The sequence below is a fragment of the Molossus molossus genome, unplaced genomic scaffold (genome assembly GCF_014108415.1).
Source record: "Molossus molossus isolate mMolMol1 unplaced genomic scaffold, mMolMol1.p scaffold_m16_p_2, whole genome shotgun sequence".
Classification (NCBI taxonomy): Eukaryota; Metazoa; Chordata; class Mammalia; order Chiroptera; family Molossidae; genus Molossus; species Molossus molossus.
Window position 1 is genome coordinate 144,173,664 of NW_023425355.1, and position 21,979 is coordinate 144,195,642.

The following is a 21,979-nucleotide window of genomic DNA, read 5'->3' on the forward strand; positions in this document are numbered from 1 at the left end:
GTGTCTCTTCCCACAAAGATACACGCACGGGTGGCTTTAAACCACCAGTCCCTGGAAGTGTGGGGCCATGAGGGGTACACAGACGGGCCCCAAGCTGTACCAGGAGAAGAGAGCAGAACACCCGGCGGGGGGGAGGAACTGGGAGACCACCACCAGGCCTGCCACGTGCAGGGTGAGACCCTTGCTGGCTGCGGAGCCGTGTGCACGGAGACCCCAGAGCTGAGGGAGGGAAGAGGGTGCAGAGGACCCGAGGGACCATGTCGAGGGGGGGCCGGGGAGGGGAGGGACGCTCTGCAAACACCTGTCATGCTTTACAAACAAAACGGGGTAAGACAAGCAGTTCCTGCGTTCCACAGTGGCTGAACTGAGAAAAGAGAAAAATCCCCCGATGCCCTAAACAGCTGAAACCGGTACGAGCCACCAAAGCTGCACCTCAAACCGACGCCAGGGCCCGGCAGCCTTCCCGCAGGACGAAAGCACCGGGCTGGTCTCCACGAGGCCGGCACCCCTCCTCGGCCCCAGCAGGGGCTCCTGGGGCCCCCCTGGCTGCTTAGGCAGAAAAGACCACGTGGAAATCTCACGGAGCGAACACAGGCGCAACCGAAGCAGACCCAAAATGACTTGGTTTGGGTTTTTCCAGTTAACTTTTATAATCTTCCCATCCAGACACCTGTCCGTGTTAGGAGAACAAAGTCCAGCTCACCAGCACGGCCCTCGCTAGCATTTGTCCAAACCACCGACATCCACAGAGCAGCCTGGGGACCGTTTCCAAAGGCCTCAGCACCCTTCCCCGCGACGTTTCAACAGAACAGACCGGTAGGCAAGGCGGCAGGACACTGACATGTGCAACCACTAACACGCCTAATTCTATGCAGCCGACAGCGTTAGTGGCTGGGCTGAGGACCGCTCTCTGTAAGAGCAAAGGGACAAAGATAAGCGGACGTTTTCTGCGTGTCTGCATATATTAGAGACCGGCGATGTTTCCTAAAGATCTTACAACCATGCCTCCCAAGAGAAAACATCTTTCTACCCGTCCCGACTTGACTTAGAGGGTGAAACATTCTCACGTAATTAGAGATTCACCTGATTAAATGCTTCAGCCAGACACGAAGTCTAAATCGGAGGAGAGGCAACTTTTCCCAACATAAAACAATTCTGACCTGTGTGGGGTTTGTTTGGTTTTTTTTCCTCCTGCTTTTACTAAGAAGCAAAACTGTTCTCGTCCCAAGAAAAATATTTATAAGTATGCATGGTAAAGAATGGGACCGAGACTGACTGTGATCCTGTGGCAATATGGACACAGAGCGAATCATTATGTTGTATGTCTGCAACTAATATATGTCAATTATATCTCAATTCAAAAAACAAACAATATCTCTGCTGGTGTGGCTCAGTGGCTGAGCATCGACCCTGCACCAAAAGGTCACCGGTTCGATTCCCGGCCAGGACACATGCCCAGATTGTGGGCCCGATCCCCAATGGGGGGCATGCAGGAGGTGGCCCATCGATGTTCTCTCATCGATGTTTCTCTCTCTCTCTCCCTCTCCCTTCCTCTCTCTCTTAAATCAATAAACAAAACAAAACAGTACCGGAGAACATCCCAAACAAGTCAGGGTGTCTATCTCGTACAAACCTCTAACTGTACCGTGTTTTAACAAGAATAAATCCCCAGGAGCAACAGGCTATAACGTCCAAAATGCTCACAAGACACACTTTCCCCTGAAACTTGAAGAAACAGTCTCAGACCACCCTCCCCAAGCACCGGATTTGCCAGCTCCCACCTGCGTCCCCACTAAGAGGCACACACTCCCTCGGAACCAACATGTTCTCCCCCAGGTAGAGCCCTGGAAAGGGATCGGGTGGGGAGGGGGACAGAACCAGCCAGTGCCCGAGCCATCCCTGTCCCCCATCCCTGCAGAGCTGCTCCCAGGGACATCAATGGGGCCCCACGCAGAGCTCCCTGCTCAGCCTGGGGCACGAGGCCATGGCACAGTGCTGCTCGCCGCAGAAGTCACGCACGCAGAGACACCAGAGACCAGTGCACGTTGTCAGAAACCTGATCCTCGCAAGCCCGGAGCTGTCTCTGGGCTCAACACCTCCTTTCTTCCAATGCATCTGCGGCCAGACAGTCTGGCTGAACCTGCAGCTCCTGCTAAGAACCTCCTCCCGGGGTGGGGGTGCTACTCCCTCATCCGCTGCCAGTGCCACCACAGGGGGAGTAACCAGAGTCACCAAGGGCTTTAAGGCAAAGAAACAGGAAATGACAGGAATCCACCGTGTCAGTCATTTGGTCTCGGCCACAGGGCTTCCCACACCGGCTGGTGCAAGAAGAAGATTCGTGACGAGGTGGTGGGCAGACTTCGTTGTAACCGAAAGGAACATCACCCCGTACCTTCGGGAGATAGAAACAGGAATTACAAGTGCTGGAAAATAGTGTTTGGCATGACAGTTAAAAGACATGCCCCCCAAGGCGCTTACGCTTATATGTGCTTTTCAGGAGCTGAATTTGTGGTGAGTGGCCTCTGACACGAGAGACACGGGGGACTGTCCCAGCACTCTCTGCGCAGGGCACAGTGACTGCAATCGGTGCCAACGAGGGGCTCACCTTCTGAGCCACTCTGATGTGGGCAAGGCCGCAGGTGACCCAGTTCCTGCTCTTAAGCCTCTCCAAGCACACTGGCCTAAGCCGACCGACAGCATGACCACCAGCAAAACAGCCCCGGGCCGTCTGGGAAAATACCCGCGCCTGGATCCGGGCACCAGGGTCTCCGGGGCGTGGCCTGGACACCCAGGAAAAAAGAGCAGGTGACAGCCAGACAGAGAGACAAAGAAAAGGTCAGCACACCCGCCCTGGACCTTCCGGGGAGGAGCAGTTCCTTGGCCAAACACAGAGGGAACAGCGAGGCGGCCGGTGGGAAGGACAAGGCAAACGCCTTCTGCTAGCCGCTCCTCCGGGCCCGAGGGGAGACCAACAGCGGGGCGGACGCCCCTCCCCGACGCCTCACGGGGCTCGGACTCCGCCTGGGCACCCCGGAGGAGAACAGACGTGTGCGTGTGGGGACTCCTGTATGTCTTTGTTCCAGCCAACACGGCTCTGGGACAAAGAAAGCGAGACTGCCGTCTGTCCGGGACAGAGACTTCGCTGGGCAGACACAGCGGTCCTGTGTCCCCAACGCATCGCGCCCCCGCCTGGCGTCCATGACAAGAGAGGCGCTGCCCAGGCTCCGTGAAACGAGACACCCCCGCTTGGTAAGAGCGGCCCACCGGAACCCTACCCTGGCTGCTCCGTGCCCTGCCTGCCTGCCCCCTGAAATCAAACCCACTTGCAGAACAGAGGACAGAGCCGCCGTCACAGGCGGGCGGGGTCCGTACATGGGCCACTAGTCCCATTCTGCTTGCAAAACTGCGGCAAGTTTATCCAGAGGTGCCCAGACCCCTTTCCCCAGAACAACCACACCTGCCCTGGCCATCCTTCCACCAACCAGTTCCCATGGCATCAGTTCTGGCTCTGAACTAAATTCAGGTGGTCTGGTTTTTTTAAATGTATCATTAAGATTCATTCCTTTATTTTATTTTTTAAGATTTTTTGTTTTTGTTTTTGCTGATCTTAGAGAGAGAGAAAGGGAAAGGGAGAGAGAAACATCCATGTGAGAGCAGAACCCGGATTAGCTGCCTCCTGCACGCCCCCTACTGGGGATCGAGCCTGCCACCCAGGCACGTGTCCTGACCGGGTATTGAACCGGCAACCTTTCGGTGCATGGGACGACGTTCAACCAAGTAGCCACATCAGCCAGGGCAAGATGGTCTATTTCTGTACCCTTAAATATGTCCCTCTAGTTCAAAAACAAGCTTCTAAACATATGGCATGCTGCCCAAGTCCACCCACGACAACAGAACACCCATTCGGACAATGAAGCCATGTTCTCACCTGTCACATTCACAAAGAGAACCAAACAAACTTCACCAAGAGTAAAAAGTTACTCTTAGAGCCCACGGTAGCCGGCATCCCAACGCCCACCCAAGACTTTCTGTCTCGATAAACGAACCTCTGCTGGGTACAGCAGGACAGAGTCCACACGGACAGCTGCTGGGAACCCACCCCTGCAGGCTCCAGGGAGCCCAGGCCACCAAACCCGCTCTTTAAAAATGCAGGTGCTGGGCCCTGGCCAGTGTGGGTCAGTTGGAGTGTCGTCCTGTACATGCACGGGTTTCGGGTTCGATCCCAGGTCGGCTTGCATTCGGGAGGCATCAATCAATGCTTCTCTCTCACATCCAAGTCTCTCTCTCTCTCTCACCCCCTCCTCTCTCTAAAGTCAATAAAGTAATTTTTAAAATAAATAAATAAAATGTAGGAGTTCGATATTTTTGCTGTTATAAAAGTAATATGCTACTAAACAGTAGATCTACACATGGATTAAGATGGTAAATCTATTACGTCTTTTTTGCCACAGTTAAAAATTAATCTTCTTTTTAACGGGGTGTATCTATAAATGCCTGACGGGTTCCACGAACCGGATTTTCGGGGCACCCTTATATGTCCAGAAATGTGCCACCACTTATAATGCCAGCGCTCAATGTAGGGATGTTTCCATTCTGATCCCTTCCCTTTGCTAGATGTCTGGGATCCCAGACATGAAATTCTAGGTCCAAGATATGCAATTTTTTTAAATCCTCACCTGAGGGTATTTTTCTATTTATCTTCAGATAGAGCGGGAGGGAGGGAGGGAGGGAGAGGCAGAAGAGGAAGAGAGCCACATGGACTGGTCGCCTCCCGCACGACCCTGACCAGGGCTGGGGACGAACCGCAACCGAGGAACCGAACCCACAACTATTTGGTCTGCGAGCCAATGCTCTAACCGCTGGGCCACACCGGCCAGGGCCAAGGTATGCCCTTTAAAACGTGCTGCCAAAGTACTCAACAGGAAAGCGGTCTAATCTGTAATCCAAGCAGCATCCTATCAAATAAGTCCCTGTCTTACCACAATCTCACCAACAGGGGGCACTGCTACCCTATTAGATAACTTGAGAGACAAAACCCAGGGTCTCGTTTGTACCTAACCGCACAGAGTCCTCAACACCCTTTCACATGCTTGGTTCCTACTCACGCTTCTCATTTTAGGAACTGCCACCCCGGGCTTGCATCCGTCTTTCCACTGGGGTGCGAACCCCATTCTTTATGTCCTTCTCTATGGCACCCAGTTTGTCATGCACCTGCTCTTCGGACGTACAAAAAGAGCTCACATGGACCACGATTTGGTTTGACTGAAAGCACCTTGGAGTCAGCGGCCCCATCGGATCCCCAGTGAAGCCCATCTACCTGCAGATCTAACCAAATCAGCAGACCCGAGTCCTTCCTTTGCCCTCGGGCACCAAGCGCTCTAGCGAGCAGCCAGAGCTGGCCTGGAGCATCAAGGAAGCCCCGTTCTCTGCAGCAGAGACAAAACGGTCCCCACAGTCAGCCAGCGAGCTGGCTTGGTGTTCCGGGGGCTCGGGCAGCCCTACCATGGAGACTATGGGAGAGAGAAGAGGGGCCCCAGTCAGACAGGGGCTGCGCCATGATCCCAGGGATGGTTTCTAACACCTGTCTTCCCTCTGAGGGTCGGGCTTCCCTTACCGTCGTCGTCACTCCACCACATCCGCCTAGATCCCGGGAGGACACAGGTCCTGCCTTGGGAGGCTCCATCGGGTGACCACAGTGGAATAATTCCACGCTACGACACTGCGTCTCCCGTCCCGCCCTCCCCAGAGGGCTCCAAAACTGCTCTTCTGGGATTTTAGTTTTCTGATTCACAAAGAGGACAGCCTATACCCCTTAGAAATGAGGCTGCTAGAGCAATTTGGCAAAGGATGAAATTTTTTCCTTCTTTGTTCATGAACCTCCTCCTCGAATGTTCTTTTGGCCCTGGCGGGCAGCTCAGTTGGTTAGAGCACCATCCCGATACGCCAAGGTTGCGGGTTTGACCCCGGGTCTGGGCATACACAACAGCTAACCAATGAATGCCCAAATCAGTGGAACAACACATTGATGTTTCTCTCTTTCTCCCTTCCTCTCTCTGTTTCTCAAATCATTTTTTTTTTAAATGTTTTTAATGCTGCTTTGCCCCTCAAAAATAGTGAAGCCCTTTGGGAATGTCTTCAAGTCTGTATGAAAAAACTGAAGAAAGTACTGGAGTCCACACATTTTTTTTTTTTAATTTACAGTCCACCTTGGAAAGACCACACTAATGCTCAAAGGGGCATGCTTCCTTATGAATGAGCCCACTACAACATGCAAGGCGGAGAATTATTTCTACGTGGAAATAAGTCAGAGATACCTCTGTGGTGCCAAGAAGTACTGTTCTCGTTCCCGGGTGTCTTCACTTTCTAACCTCGTCAAATCACCCACATCTCTGTCAACAGTCTCATTTCTAGGACGTCAGCACAGCCGTAGGAACACCTGGCCACTGACTTTCCCGTCCACTTGCGTGGACACTCTATTTTCAGCATAAAACACAGTAGCCTGTCACTTGTGCAAGCAACAGGCAACAGCCTATCGCTTCATTTGGAACAAAAGCTGAACTCTTTCCTCTGCCAAGAAAAGAATCTACACATTGCCCAAGGAAGATACGACGACTCAAGTTCACTTAGTAAGCCAAAATAAAGTCAGTAGTCATAATAGAAATATTTTACAGTTTTGAGGCTTCACTGATCCTTGGCCAAGAGACAACCATCCTCTGTGCATGCATGCACACGCACACGCAATTTAAGTCCACACTGGGGTTGTTACAGTGATACAGATGAGCCCGGCAGCTGTTGTACCCCATAAACAGAAGGCCTGGGTCTTACCTTTTCACCACTAGCTTCAGGGTCTTATGGGACCCCTTCACCAGGCAAATCGCTTCCTGTCTGAACCCTGAGAGACCGATGTCATTGATGCCCACGATCTCGTCCCCAGCCAGTAACTTGTCCACCTCGGCGGCTTTGCTCCCCTCTTCAACCTGCAACAAAGAAGCGTGTGGAGTGAGCGCCTCGTGAGCAAATCAAGTGGCCAGACCGGGGCCAGGAATACAGCAGGCCCTGTGGCGTGCCGCCTCCCACGGGCTCTGGGATCCGCCTCCAGATTACAGAGGAGGGAAGGGGACCACCTGAGCCCCCAGGCTGCCCTCCTTCCCTGTGGGGGTCTGCCCCTGTCAGGATGTGGGCGACCACCCACCGAGGGAACAGCATGAAACACTCAGGAACACACAACCCAGAACCGGGATTCCCTTTCTGACTCTCCTTTATCCAAACAGTAGCGAGAGATTGCTTTTATCCTTTGCCGATTTTCTCAGACACGAATCCTGTACCTAGTGCGATGATCTTTGTAACAGCTTTACTGCTTGAGATACAATGCAAATACCACACAATGCACAAAATAAACATCCAAGTGGATGCTTTCTGGTGTCCTCCCGGCATTGTGCCATCATCACCGTCGTCGGTTTCCGAACATGTCGCCAACCCAAGAGAAACCACACGCCGGTTTGCAATCCGTTCCTGAGCCTCCCAGGCCCTGGTACCTCCTCGTAGACGTTCTGTCTCCAGGGATTCGCCCGCCCTGGACAGCTCACAGACAACGCAGGATACAATGTGTCGCATTTTGTGTGGCTGCTTTCACCCAGTGTGAGAATTAATTCCTTCTTATGGCTGAATAACATTCCATTGTGCGGAACCCACATGTTATGTACCCACTCGTCAGTTGGTGGCTTTGAGCTTTTTTTCTGATTTCGGCTGTATGCGGTATGAACATCCGTGTACAAGTTTCTGTGTGTGTCTTCATGTCCTTTGGACACAGATCTCGGAGTGCAGTTGCTGGGTGATATGGGGACCACGGTGAGTATTTTCAGGAACTGCCAGACTGCTTGCTTGCTTTTTTTCATTTTTACTTATTGATTTGAGAGACAGAGAGAAAAAACATCAATTTGTCGTTCCACTTATTGATGCATTCCTTGGTTGACTCTGACCAGGGATCGAACCCGCAACCTTGGCGTATTGGGGCGACACTCAACCAGCTGAGCTCCCTGGGCAGGGCCTGCTAGACGGCTTTCTAAGGCTCACCACTTCCAACCCACATCCACGTCCGTGGCTCCCGTCTCTCCCTGCCCTTGCTCTTCACGTCACCGAATTCCCTGCATCCCGTCCCCGATGAGACAACTATATCAGCTAAACACATATGCATGAACTTGTATTGACTGACTCCTAAGAGCCTGAATCCGACCCATCTGATAACTTTCATCCTGAGAAATCTTGATCTTTAAATCCTTAACCTAGTTTTTCCTATGTAGCCATATTCCAATTCCAGATCAATGAACCCCGCCTGTCTGTGTACTCGTACCTGTCAGCCTTCGGCCCGTGAGCCAAACCCAGCCAGCTGCGTTCTCTTTTGGTAGCAGGGCGGAGGGGGGTAACTAAGTTTATGGGAATACGACCACACCCATTCGTTTACAGAATGGCCACAGGGCAGCATGGAGACCTTTGGCCCACAAAGCCACAAATATTTACGACTTGCCTTGGCTTCTCACCAGAAACGTTTGCCAACCCCCGTTTCGTACCCAAAAGCCATCTTGACAAACTGCGAGGAAAACGCGTGAACACGTGAGCGGTCGGCGCGTACCAGGGTACGATGGGACAGCTCCCAGCCCTCGGCGGTCCCCCACGGCGAACCCCGGAATCCGCTGCAGTGCGCACAGGCCGCTGAAGCAGGCGGCTCGCCCTCTGGGATCCAGCAGCTGGACACCGGCCCCGGACGGCACCTCCCTTCGGAAACCACACACTTGCCCCCGATCTGCGCCCAGATCCGAGGACCGCGAACCCTTGGTTCATAAAGCAATGGTTCATTCGGCGTGCACACACCTCAGCGGAAGTCCACTCCTGACAAACACGGGGGCAACCGGCCAGCCCAGCGGTCCTCAGCCTTCCTAAGGCCGCGACCCTTTCATACACGTCCTCGTGTCGTGGTGACCCCCACCCATAAAATTATTTTCACTGCTACTTCATCACTGTGATTTTGCTACAGTCTTGTCTTAGGTAACCCCTGTGAAAGGGACGTTCGACCCCCAAAGGGGCCGCGACCCACAGGTTGAGAACCGCTGGTCTAGACGCTGTTATCCCAACGTAGTCACAGGCGGATTATAAATACGTTTCCACCCGCCCAAGATGACACCCTAGACACGTGTAGTAGCTAAGGTGTCGGTGCCGTGGGGTGGAGGGTTCGAGGTCTGACATGTGTCATGGAGAGGCCAAGGGGCTGTCCAGGGGGACAGTGCAGTGGGCAGCAGGCTGTGGCAGGAGGGTGCCCCGAAAGCTGCCCGACACATGGAGTGGCCCCCAGTGGAGGGTACTGAAACATGGGGGGGGGGTGAGAAGGCCACCTGCGCAGCAGACAGACCCACAGACAGGTGCGCACCCAGGACAGAGCCCCGGCCTCTGACATGGCAAGGTCCGGTGGGGGAGGGGCTGGCCCAAAGGGCAGGACAGGGACGGGGGAGCCCCTCGGAGGAGGTCGTTCCCACCCGGGCCCCAGGGGCCGCGCGTGTCAGACAGAACGCGCAGAGACGGCGCCCGTACGGGAACGGGGACAGTGGTGGAGCAGGTGATGGGACACGGAGAGGACTCACCGTAAAGGACGCACCGCCAAGGGATGAAACACTGTTTCGCGTTCTGCGTCTTCTACCGCGGCGAAAGGTACGCACTCCTCAGTGTCCACACCCCAGAGGCAGGTTCTGAGCCGGCAGGAGAGGGAACCAAGGCGTCCTCCTCCCCGCGGCGACAGCGGGGGTTTGAGCCCCAGGAAGCCCTTCAGGTGAAACCGCCGTGAGCAGGACTGCGTGGGGACAGGTCTGGGGGCAGCACCTCTGCTGGCGTCCACTGCCTCAGCCCACAGCGCTGCACGGAAACAGGTGCTCGGGAACCGCCCTCGCCACCCTTCCTGTCCCTCTGGTCAGCTCTTGTCATCCGCACAGACTGCTACAGCTCCCCCTCCGTTCAGGAGGACACACTGCACGGTCTCCGGCGGCCTCGACCTCCCCGCACCCGCCGCATTCCCTGCAGCAACGCACGTGGGGCTGGGAGACACAGGGGCTGGGTCGTTCCTTGAAGTCTCTCGTGGATCTTTATCGTGCCCCCGGGGAAAGTAGCCGGTACAAGAAAACGCGGCTTTGCAAACTTCCCTTCCGCACTGCGTACCCCATCGACCGCCTCGCCCGAGAAGAATCCGCTAGGCTCGGACGGGGTGCGAAGCAAAGCGAAGCCTGGCACCGGCTGCCCGGGGCGAGGACCCCGCCGGCTGGCCCTGGGCGGCGTCGGGCACTGCGGACGGCGCGGCTCACCACATCGCGGTCCGTGTGCGCTGCACAGTCAGGACGGCACTGGCCTGGTCACGAGCACACAGCCGCAGTCAGGAGCCACCTGGGCTCGCTGGCTAATTCCACGTCCCTCTGCCCACAGGCAGGCAGGCAGGCACCGTCCCGAGGGCCACGCGCGCCCACGCACAGACCCAGAGCCCACGAGGCAGGCCCGGGAGGCCCGCTCCAGCTACTCCTCCACGCTGGACGGACACCCCCCTCTTCCGGTCCAACGAAGAGTTAAACATCCCACCGTGTGCAGATGCCTTACTGTTGTCACGGAAATGTTTTCTCTGGAAGCAGCGGGGAAGGGTGGGGGGCGGACACGGCTGATGAGAGTCTTTTGGGAACAAAGTTTTCATACTTTATTGACGGGATGTTACAGGTGATGAAGAACGAACCCCCGCAAAGGCCAGAGAACCTCTGCCCAGCCGGGGACCAGGTGCAGGTGGGAAGGAGAGGCCCCCGGTGGGGGGAGTGTTTGGAGGACGCTCACCTCCGTCTCGGGGCGAAGATAAAGACTCGGGGACAGAAGCGCGGGCGAGCGCAGACGGGAGGACTTGGCGAACGGGGCTCCGGTGTGAAGACAGAAGCCCAGGCCGTGAGCTCTCGCAGGGCAGGGTGTGAGGGTTCGGGCAGAAAGCGGACAATTCGGAAGCTGCCCTTGAACCAGAATCTGGACCGTATCCCATCGGCAGCGGGGCCCAGAGAAGGCGAACGTGGACGGAGGGCAGTGATCTCCGGATCTGAGCCGGGCCGTCTGCGCAATGAGTCCCCCAGCCACACCTACGGTGACGTTCTCCCGTCTGAGAACAAATGGCAGGAAGGGATCCTGCCAGGTGTCCGCACGGGACAGAAGCCAGGGGCAGGAAGAACCAGTCCCGCAAGCAGCGAGGACCTGAAGGGCGGAGCACAGAGGCGTGTGGCCATGGGCCCACCTTGACCTTGAGCGACAAGCAACATCACCACGGCCAAAATGAAAAGACGAAGAACCACCTTTTTTTTTTTTCTTTTGAAGTCCAACAGCGTATTTCAAAGCCCAGGAATCACAGCTGCCACGTGTCAGCGATCCATCTCAGGAATGCCTGACTGTCCAGAGGGTGACGTACATGTCTGACAGAGCGACACCTTCTGTTGGAGGACACCACCCAGTCACCCCTGCGTCGGCCTCACTGAAGCCCTGGACGCATTCCCCTGAGCCCCGCAGCCCCAGAAGGGGACCTCACCGCACCAGGTAAAGGGTCAAACTGGGATCGAGTCAGAGCACGTCTCTGATCACAGAGGGCCCGTCGGGAACGGAACGCCTGCAGCCAGGTGTCCCGAGACATGAACGGATGTCCCTACTGGCCCCACGCTGGGTGATGGCAGCCAGGCAGCCCCAGAGCCACTGACAAGGCATCAGCAAGGAGCAAACCTCCAGACAAACACAAGGAAAGACCTCAGTCAAACAAGAGGGGCGCAGACAGAAAGACACCAAAGCAGGTCCCTGTGCAGAAAGCACACCAGAGCGGCTCCCCGGCCACTGTTTCCGTGGAGGAGGAAATCGCGGCCGGTCAATAATGTGCACGAGTCTTAGCACGGTCCCCGCCTGTGTCCCTTCCTGCACCACCACCCACAGGCACCCTGTCCCACGTGCTTTAGAAATGCACGTTCTATAGCTGCCCTAGAAACATGTTGAGGGGCGAGGGAGTCCCTTGTCAGCCCGTTCCAGCGTAAATGCCCCTTTCTGTTTTGTGGGATGAAATCGTTTGTGCTTGTTTATTTCTTGGTGGCACCAGAGAAGGGTGGGCCATGGAACCCAGGACTCCGGTGGTCCTGGGGCGTCGGCCCGCAGACCAGAGAGTCCCGGCTTCGGTTCCCACTAAGGGCACGGACCTCAGTTGCATTTTGTCCCTGACCCCCGCTGGGGTCGTATGAGTGGCGACCACTCAATGTGTCCCTTTCATGTCGATGTTTCTCTCTCTCTCCTCCTCCCTCTCTCTCTCCTGCTCTATCTGAAGATAAATGCTAAAGTGTCCTCGGGTGAGGATAAAAAAAAAAAGACCAAAAAAAAACGGGGACACATCACGGCAGGATATGACCTGGAGGGAGTGGGACAGTGTGGTCACAGGTTCTCGACGCGGGAAGACATCGGTGCCTCACTGGCTCCGGGGGGCTGTGCTTCCTTCCACCTGTTACCCTGCAGGTCGCAGGAATAACTCCTTAGACCAGCGCTGCAGCCACAAGGCCTCTGCCCCTCCCGGCACGCACGAAGGTTAAGAACGACGCCCACACCGAGATGCTGTGCGCCGAGCCTCCAAACAACCCATAAAACCCCGACCACAAGAGAAAAACTCCTTTCCTCGTGGTCGACCGCCATAAAATACCAGGAAGCAAGAAAAACGAAGGGACGACGTTTTTACAATCTAACACAGAAGACTCTCGTAGATATATTCCTTTCAGCCCGCCCTAAGCCCGGGCTGGACGGGTCCTCGGACGACGAGCGGCAGATATGGCCCTGGCCGGTGCGGCTCAGTTGGCTGGGCATCGCCCCACGCATGGAAGGGTTGCTGGTTCAAATCCCGGTCAGGGCACATGCCCGGGTTCCGGGTTTCCCTGTGCAGGAGGCAGCCAATCGATGTTCGTCTCTTACCTTGATGATTCCCTCTCTCTCTCTCCCCCTTCCTCTCTCTCTAAAAATCAATAAAATATATATTTTTAAAAAAACAAGAAACAAAGACAGACAGATGTGTCCTGGCCAGGGCACAGAGCCAGGCCAGTGACATGTGCACAAGGAAGATGACGGTGGGTGACCAGCTTGCGTGCACGCGGGGCGCGCGGCCACCGAACACGTGGAGGGAAGACTCCGTGCATGACAGGACAAGCGCTGCAGACGGTGGAGGCTGCGATCGGCCACCAGAAGCCACACGGAAACACCGAAGGGCCAACCGCTCTTAAGAGAACATGAGAAACAGCGAGGGAAGGGACTTGGCCGTCAGAGACGGCTCCGAATCCAGGCCAGCCGGGCAGGGAGCCCAAGGAGCAGTCATTCCGCGTGAGAGCCACAGCCCCCTGGGGCAGGGCCCAGCCCAGCTGTGCGCCTCCTGTCCAGCTGCGGGGAGGGGCCGGCGCCTCCGAGCTTTGCAGAGGGCAGGGACGGGCCAGCTTCCGGACAGCAGCATTCAGGGAGCATTTCTGAACACCACGGCCTGTCTGTCGGGGAAGCTACAGCCCAGAAAGACAAAGATCTGCAGAGGACCTACGCCAGCACTGTCTGGGTTATCGGCGTGATGACTCTCCACGGCAAACACACCCTTCCTGACCCCGCTGGGAGGCTGGTGCAGGGCCTGCGGGCATCTCTCCTTGGCCGGCGGGCGCGTGGTAAGCGTGGCTGGTCCACGGAGGGCACTGTCGGGACACAGGGGAGGAGAGGCTTCCGACTGCAGCCTGTGATCCTGGCAGACGGCTCCAGGGCCCAAGGTAGCCAGGTGGAACAGTGTGGCACTACCCACATGGCTGGGTGGCTTCACCAGCGGCACCTCCGGTGGCCTCCCAGGAGGTTCCACTGGCATGCCAGCCCGCTGCCTGCCGCTCCCCCGCGCCCTGGCCCGCAGCCCAGTGAGCTGCCTGCCAGCCAGCTGCCCGCGGCGCTCGGTGAACTCGTCCCGTCCGAGGCCGCAGTCCCACGCCCGCTCCACGGAGACACGCATCTCCGCGGGGCCGTCCCCACTGTCTTCCTTAGCTCACCGGCCTCGGCCTCGGAGTGGGGGGCGGCTCCTCATCGCCGGGGTACTGCTCTCCTCCGACTTCGCTCCCCGCAGGGCTCCCTGGTTAATCATTACTCAACCCCCCATCCACAGCAAGTCGTAATCTGTTAATAGTTAATTCTCTGCTTTGGGGCCGGCACACTTTTCCACGCAGGATACATATTTTGGCTTTGCGGGGCCTCGGGTCTCAATGGCGACGGTCGAGACGCAAGCCCGGGGCTGTGCTGGTACGGGGGCAGCGTGCGGACTCCTGCTCTGTTCCAAGCACCCCGTTCAAAGGTGCTCTGTGGTCTCTACCTCCCAACGACCCTTGCGGGTATCAATGCCATGTGACAACTGTGGTCAGAGACCTGCACGGGCCCTGGCAGCCCAGGGAGGAAATGACAGAATCATGGGGTGCGGAAGGGGTGGGGGAGGAGCTGAGTATCAGGGAAGGTTTCCAAACGAGAAGGGGTGATGAGCCCCCAAAATTCGCCTCCACCTCTCACTTAACGACGAGATTTGGGGAAAGTCACTTAATGCTTCTTTGTCTCAGTCCGTCACCCCCAAGAACGGTGGTAAGAATTGCTCGTCCCACATCCCCGGACCATCAGGAGAACAAAAGTGAGCCCGTGATGAAACACTCTGTAAATGCTCAAGTACAGGACACGTATGTTTGCAAACCATGCCCATGGTGTTCTCACTTGCGAGTGTCCAAAACACAGCTAAGCGTTTGACGGTCAGTGGAGAATGATCCCACTCTTTCATTTATTTATTTCTTGGTTAATCCTCACCTGAGGATATTTTTTCCATTGAGTTTTAGAGAGTGGAAGACGACGGGAAGGGGGGGACATCCAAATGAGAGAGACTCATCAACTGGTTGCCTCCAGCATAAACCTCAACCAGGGCCTCGGATGAAACCTGCAAACTTTGACCGGGAATCAAACCTGTGACCCTTCAGTGCCCGGGCCGACGCTCTGTCCACTGAGCCCCACCGGCCAGGGCATATGGTCCCACTCTTGACTTGAACACCAGGAAACCGGAAGCTTCAATGGTAAAGGGACAGCTTCCCATACAAACTCCACCCTATTTAGACAGAGTGGTTTCTAAGTCGTTTTATATAAGATTGTTTTGGATGAAAACTCCCAACGCTGAATTACCCTAGATGTTCTTATTTGTTTACTTTAAACGTAAAGCCCCCTCTCCCCCTGCTAAGCCACTGTAGCATCACGGAAAACTTCTCAAACAGAGACAGCTGCAATTTATACGCCGGGTGTTTTTGTAACAGCTCAGCCTTGGTCATTCATTCCGTGGAAGCCAGGCGCGCTGCCCCCGTAAAAACAACATGATTTAAGTGGTGGTTAACGTCTCAGGCTCACAAACACCTCTTTAAAACATGCCGTGGTTGCGCCCTGGCCTGTTTGGCTCAGCGGTTAGAGCGTCGGCCTGCGGTTCAGAGAGTCCCGGGTTCGGTTCCCGCTAAGGGCACGTACTTCGGTTGCAGTTTGTCCCCGGCCCTGGTTGGGGCGTGAGGGTGGCAGCCACTCGATGTGTCTCATTCACATCGATGTTTCTCTCTGTCTCTCTCTTCCTCTCTCTCCCTCCTGCTCTGTATGAAGATAAATGCACAAATGTCCTTGGGGGGTGAGGATGAAAAAAATAACAAAATGCGGTGGTTTAAATAGTCGAGACTGTCATCCGGCCAAGGGAGACGAGGAAGCGTGCGTGTCCCCCACTGGCCCTGGGAACTGCACCACACGCAAGGCCAGGAGTGGGCGACTCAGGCCAGAGGACGACGCTTCCCAGAATCCCACCCATATGGGTCTGCGAGGCCGAACAAGCTGTCCCAGGACGGCAGGCAGGAATGACAGATCCAGCAGCCGTTGTTCTCAGAGACATCACGGGCACAACCAGGGACGGCGGCAGAGGTGTCCGGCTGGCTGCATCGAGTCTTCACACTCCTGGCTGCACGCTGCGGTCTTCCTCCCACTGGGGCCCTGGGGCCCTGGGGCCACGGGAGACGCCTGCCTCGGCCCATGGAGGGGGCTCTGCAGAGGGCACGGGCGGCCCTCAGCTCCTCAAGCTGGATGGGGCGTCTGAGGGGCCCTCCTTCCATCCTAGGCCCCCACCGTCTCGTGCGGACCTTCTCTCACAATCTAGGCTCGGATCCCCTTACCACGTCCTCACCCCCACATCTTTTACCACCCCTAGCACCCTGCTCCCTGTGTGCCTGGCGGGAAGAGCCCACTCCACGGAAAGGACCCCACCGTCGCGGCCCAACACTGCGTAGCTAGAAATGAAAGATAGGAGGGCGGCCAGGATGTTGTCAAATGCAGTGAAAAAAAAAACACAGAATACAGCCCTGGCTGGTGTGCTCCGTGGTTAGAGCATCCGTCCATGGGCCAAGGGCTGCGGGTTCGACTGCAGATCAAGGGCACATAGTTGCATTGCGGTTTGATCCCTGAGCCCTGGTTGGGGTGTCTATGGGAAGCAACCAACAATCTCTCTCCTCTCTCCACCCCCCCCTTTCCTCCCTCCCTCTTGCACTCTGTCTAAAAATTCAATGAAAAAATATCCTCCGGTGAGGATTAATACAAAATAAAATAAATAAAATATTTACCTTCACAAGCCTTTTAAAGTATACAGTTGAGGAGTGTCAACTATCTCAAGGCGGGTAACAGCTCTCCAGGGTGTCTGTAACCAGTGACTACTGTCCCACCATCGGACGGCACCCCACCCGCTCCCCCAGCCCTGGCACCCACTCTCTGTCTGTGATCTGGACTCCTCTAGACATCTGGTCGTCAGAAAATATGAGTCCTTCTGTGTCTGGTCACAGCACAGGACGTTCGTCCACGGACGTGTCGCCTTCTTCCTTTTTAAGGCTGAAGAATACTCCACTGGCCCTGGCCGCGTAGCTCTGATGGTTGGAATGTTGTCCCCATAGGCCAAGGTTGTGGGTTTGAGCCCCAGGCAGGGCACATACAAGGAAGAACCAATGCCGGGCCAGTGTGTCTCAGTGGGTTGAGCATCGTCCCATGGGCTGAGAGGTCCCAGTTCGATTCCCAGTCAGGGCACATGCCAGGGTTGCAAGCTTGATCCCCAGTAGGGGGCGTGCAGGAGGCAGCCGACCGGTGTCTCTTTTTCTTTTCTTTATCCTTACCCAAGGACATTTTTCCATTTCTTGTTCAGATAGACTGGGAGGGAGAGAAACATCGACATGAAAGGGACACATCGAGTGGCTGCCACCCGCACAACCCAACCAAGGCCGGGGACAAACTGCAACTGAGGTACGTGCCCTTAGCAGGAACCGAACCCGGGTCACTCTGGACCGCAGGCCGACGCTCTAACCGCTGAGCCACACCGGCCAGGGCCAATTGGTGTTTCTATCTCTCTCTTTAAGAAATCAATACAAACATATTAAAAAAAAAAAAAAAAAAACAATGAACGCAAAAGTGGATCAACAAATCGGTGTTTTCTCTCTCTAAAAATCAATTTCAACATTAAACCGGACAAAGAGTATGCAATTGTACGTCCAGGCCACTTTTTCTGCATCTTCTTGCCTGTCGACGGGCACCCGGCCTGCTTCCAAGCCCTGCCATGCTTGTAGCCGGGCACATGCGGGCATCGCCAGGTCCACCTGGGCAAACAGACCCAACAGCTACGGTCAGGGATGCGTCTCCGTGGGAACCAAGGGGCCCGCACAACCGCACTCGGGCCAGCGTCATTCATAACAGCTCAAACCAGATACCGCCCAAGTGTCCAATAAGTAAAATACGGGGGAGCCGAACAAAAGGGGGCTGCTACGCCCTAGTCCTCCACCGGAAAACTGCTGACATCTGGAACAGGACGGCCTTTGTGGTGAGCCTCCGGTGCACTGCATGGGGTTTGGTAACAGGATCCCTGGGCTCCACCCACCGACGCCAGCAGCACCCCAGGACCCCGAGTTGTAATAACCGAAAACGTCTCCAGATATTACTCAAAACTCCCGGGGGGGACAAAAAAAAAAAGTCCCACTCCACCCCCAGTTGAGAACCAGTTTCTAGAAAAAGGATCAAGTATCCGAGACAACCAACACAAAACAAGACGCCTGTAAGAGCCCGTTTAACCTCACGCCCTGGGAAACCCACCGTGCACCATGGAAGCCACCCACCGGGCAGGCAGCGCCGGCCCCCTCTCTGTGGTCTCCGGCCACAACGCAAAAGGCCGGCGATGGGGCCGGGTGGAGCCGCTGTGTAGAATCCAGTCCCACCGCCGCAGTGCAGAACACGCCCTGTGGTTCTAGACAGCATCCGCCCTGACCCAGCACCACACATCACAACAAGGCAGCCTCTGTCCCCAGAGAAAGGTCTTTCTGGCCTGCAGGCCTGGCTGACAGGGTCCTCTCTATACACACCCCACTGCCACGGTGGACACAGCTCACAGGTCGCCTGGCTCGACCCTGCTCAAGCTTTGGGACTGCACACCAGGCCCCCATGGCCACCGCGCGCCAGACCCGGCCCCTGCCCTCAGGGACACCTGTCACTGCTCCCTGCTGGGCCCCGCAGCTCCTTCTGGCCCCACAGCAAGCTCTCAGCTCCTGCAGAAGAAAACCGAAACGGTATCTTTGTTCCTTCCCATCTGATGCCAATGTGCGCGGCAGGGCAGTGGGCAATGTTTCCGCAAAAGAATCCGCGGAGACAGCCATGCTCCCGCCTACCACCCCGTCCTCATCCTGTGACTACGGAAGGCAAAGTGCCGTGCAGCCCTGCTCCTTCCCGCCGGTGTTAGGGGTGTTAGGGGTCCCGAGCACCGTCGGGGCAAAGCGTCCCAGCCGCTCCCCACCGTGCGGGGCCGGCGCTGCGGCTGCTCCCCCTTTCTGGCTGCTCCCCCTATCCTCGGAGCCCTTTCGGAAAGCGGCGGTGGGAACTGGGGAGGGCTGGACCTCCTGGATCCCGCAGTTATCGGAGGGAACAGCCGTCGGAAGGGGCGGACAGGCGGAGGAACAGGAAAGGGAACTGCCACACCGGAGGACAAAGCACCCCGCTTTCCAGCACACACGCTGTTTGTTTTTCAGGGACGTTCCCAGCCGGCTGCTGTTTCAAAGGAAGAGCCGCTTGTGCCTTTAGATATCGCTGCTGCTGGGGGGCAGGCCATCCGGGGGCGCCCCCGAGGGAGCTTCCCCTTCCTCTGGGCGGCTCAAGTCCCCTTCGTCTGTTCACTGGCCAAACTAGGGGCGAGCTCACCGGCCAGGACGCTACCGTTCTTTTTTGAAAAACCCTTTTCACGGACTGAAATGTGTGTCTGTCCCAAACGCACAGTCTGAACCCCAGTGGATAGTGTGCGGAGGTGGGCCTGCAGCCGGTGATGAGGCCACGCCTGGAGCCCTCCTCACGGGCCTCGTGCTCCTACGAGAGACCCCACTGGCCAGCCAGCCTCCACACGCATCAGAAATAACGCTCTTGTTTCAGACACCCAGCTGGTGGCATGGTTTACAGCAGCCCAGACGGGCGTGGACAGACGTCAAAGACAGTGTGGAGGGTGCACGAAGGTCTGGGTTGCACACACAGGGGGCAGCCACCGCCACGTGGCCCCATGCACACCCGCCCCGGCGGGGGCCGGACTTCCCACTTTTCAAAGAAGGTGAAAACCTGGATTCCTATGGCTCCTCTCCCCTTGGCACGCCTTTGCATTTCAGACGCACAGCGACCACAGGACAGTCACGTTGGAAGGACACACGCGGCCTTCCCCTGGGCAGCCCCTGGTTTGGGGAATGCCTGCCCCCTCTGCTGTACACGTTCCTGCTCGTGTGAGAACCACGGGGCCACGCGGGAGCCCTACCCACTCAGGTGGCCTCCTCAAGACTCCCTGCGATTTCTCTTCGCCCAGGACTTCGCCGAGAGTCCCACTTTCGAGTCCTCTCTCCACCTCTCCAAAAGACGCCTCGCTGGTGGGGTTCGCTGAAGTCCCAAGCCCTCCCGCAGCCCGGACGGAGTGTTTCAGAAGCAGGGCGCCCCCACCCTGACAGGAATCCGACCCTCTCTGCTGGACACAGCCCTGCTCCCTGGACAGGAGCCGGAAGACAGCAGCCAGACGCTTGGAAGGAAGCCTTGGTCTCGGCATCGGGGGCCACGCTGTCCCCTTTCTTCTGACTGTGAGCAAAGACACGTGCCTACGAGGCAGTAGCTCCTGGGCAGCCAGGAGGCAGAGGCCTGAAGCATCACGGAGCTGGGATGTGAGAGGCACCAGCGGGGCCGCAGCCAGAGGGCACCAGGGCTGGGGCTGCGGAGCAGACAGCCTTCCCCGGCAGGGCCTGGGCCCAGGTGGAAAAACCACAGCAGTCCATCCACAGACACCAGCACTGCAGACCACATCGTCATCCTCATCAGTCCCGACCACGTCCCTTTAACGTGGATAACCTCTACAAACCAACGCCCAAGCCCTGGCCGGTGTGGCTCAGTGGTGAGAGCGTCGGCCTGCGGTCCAGAGAGACCCGGGTTCGGTTCCCGCTAAGGGCACGGACCTCGGTTGCAGTTTGTCCCCGGCCCTGGTTGGGTTGTGTGGGTGGCAGCCACGCGATGTGTCCCTTTCACATCGATGTTTCTCTCTCCCTCTCCCTCCCACTCTATCTGATTTAAAAAAAGAAAAAAATCAACACCCAATGGAACTCATTCGAAACAGCAAAACGCTGTTAGCTTTCGGAAATTCAATAAACCATGGAGGGGTACACTTGATTACCGTGTCTGAGAAACAGGCGAAGAAAAATCACGTCTTGCTGGATTTGTGTTTTCATTGAAGAGCGAGACACACTGCATGTGCCTGAAAAAACCAACCAGCTACAAGTCATTAGTTTTCTGCTCGCTAATGCTGTCCTCCTGGGTGACACAGCAATAGCCTGGTAGGATGCACTTCTTACCACGATCTCCCGGCACAGGGGAACGAGGGTGGGGTGCTCACAGCATCTCAGTACTTAGTTTATTTATTTTTTATTTTAATTTTTTTCTTTGATGATTTTGGAGAGAGAGGAAGGAAGAGGGAGAGAGAGAACATGGATTGGCCACCTCCTACATGCCCCCCACTGGGGATCAGGCCCACAACCTGGGCATGTGCCCTGACCGGGAATCGAACCGGTGACTTCTTGGTGCAGGGTCGACGCTCAACCACTGAGCCACACCGGCCGGGCGCGTCTAAGTACTTCAAATGCTACAGGACGACATGGCAGCAGGCTTTCTATCACACTAAGCCAGTCCTCATCTCGTTCGTACGAGCTCTCGGCCACAACCGAAGCTACAATCAAACCGAAACAGCCAAACTATCAGTCCCTTGTGACCCTCCCGTGTCCCAGAAACAGCAGAAAACAGTTGAGATCTACCCTCCGCCAACCATCACGAGACTGCCCCCGCCACTCTTTGCTGACTTTTTTCACAGGCAAAACTCACCCTCGCTACGTTTATTTCTCCCGAGTTCCTTCAGGGCTTAGGGAAGAAAGGGAAACAGTGTCGAGTCTGTAAAGGAAGAAGACGCAAAATGGCTTGATTTTCACTCGCCGGCGACCCGCAGCCCCCACCGAGGCGGGGCCGGCCCAGAAACCTCCGGGCTGTGCAGACTTGGCCCGGGATGTCGGAATTCACCGAGTAGCCCACCTCTGCTCTTCCCAGGTGCGGGACTGACTCATTCACCAGCCAGCGGCGAACACGGAGCGAGTTCCGTGCCTGCTAACGACGGGCAACCGGGTGCCGAGCCCTCGACACACCTTCCGGCATCGTTTGCTTGGGTCCAGGCCGGTCAGCACACGTCATGGGGAAGGTCAAGGCCACTTGGCAGCTGGCCGCGGCCTGGCTTCATTCCACCTCCTGTGCTTTGTTGCATCCTTTTAGGAATAGAATTGGATGCAAAACACACTTCTCACCCTGGCCGGTT

At 56.4% G+C, this 21,979-nt stretch overlaps 1 protein-coding gene across 1 annotated transcript in view; it reads right to left on the reverse strand.

The window, feature by feature from the left end:
• SHROOM2 (shroom family member 2) overlaps positions 1-21,979 on the reverse strand; it is a 123,546-nt gene that overhangs the window by 57,676 nt on the left and 43,891 nt on the right. The window contains exon 2 of the mRNA XM_036270193.1: positions 6,826-6,977. Within this exon, the coding sequence (XP_036126086.1) occupies positions 6,826-6,977 (152 nt within the window). The remainder of the gene's footprint in view (positions 1-6,825; positions 6,978-21,979) is intronic.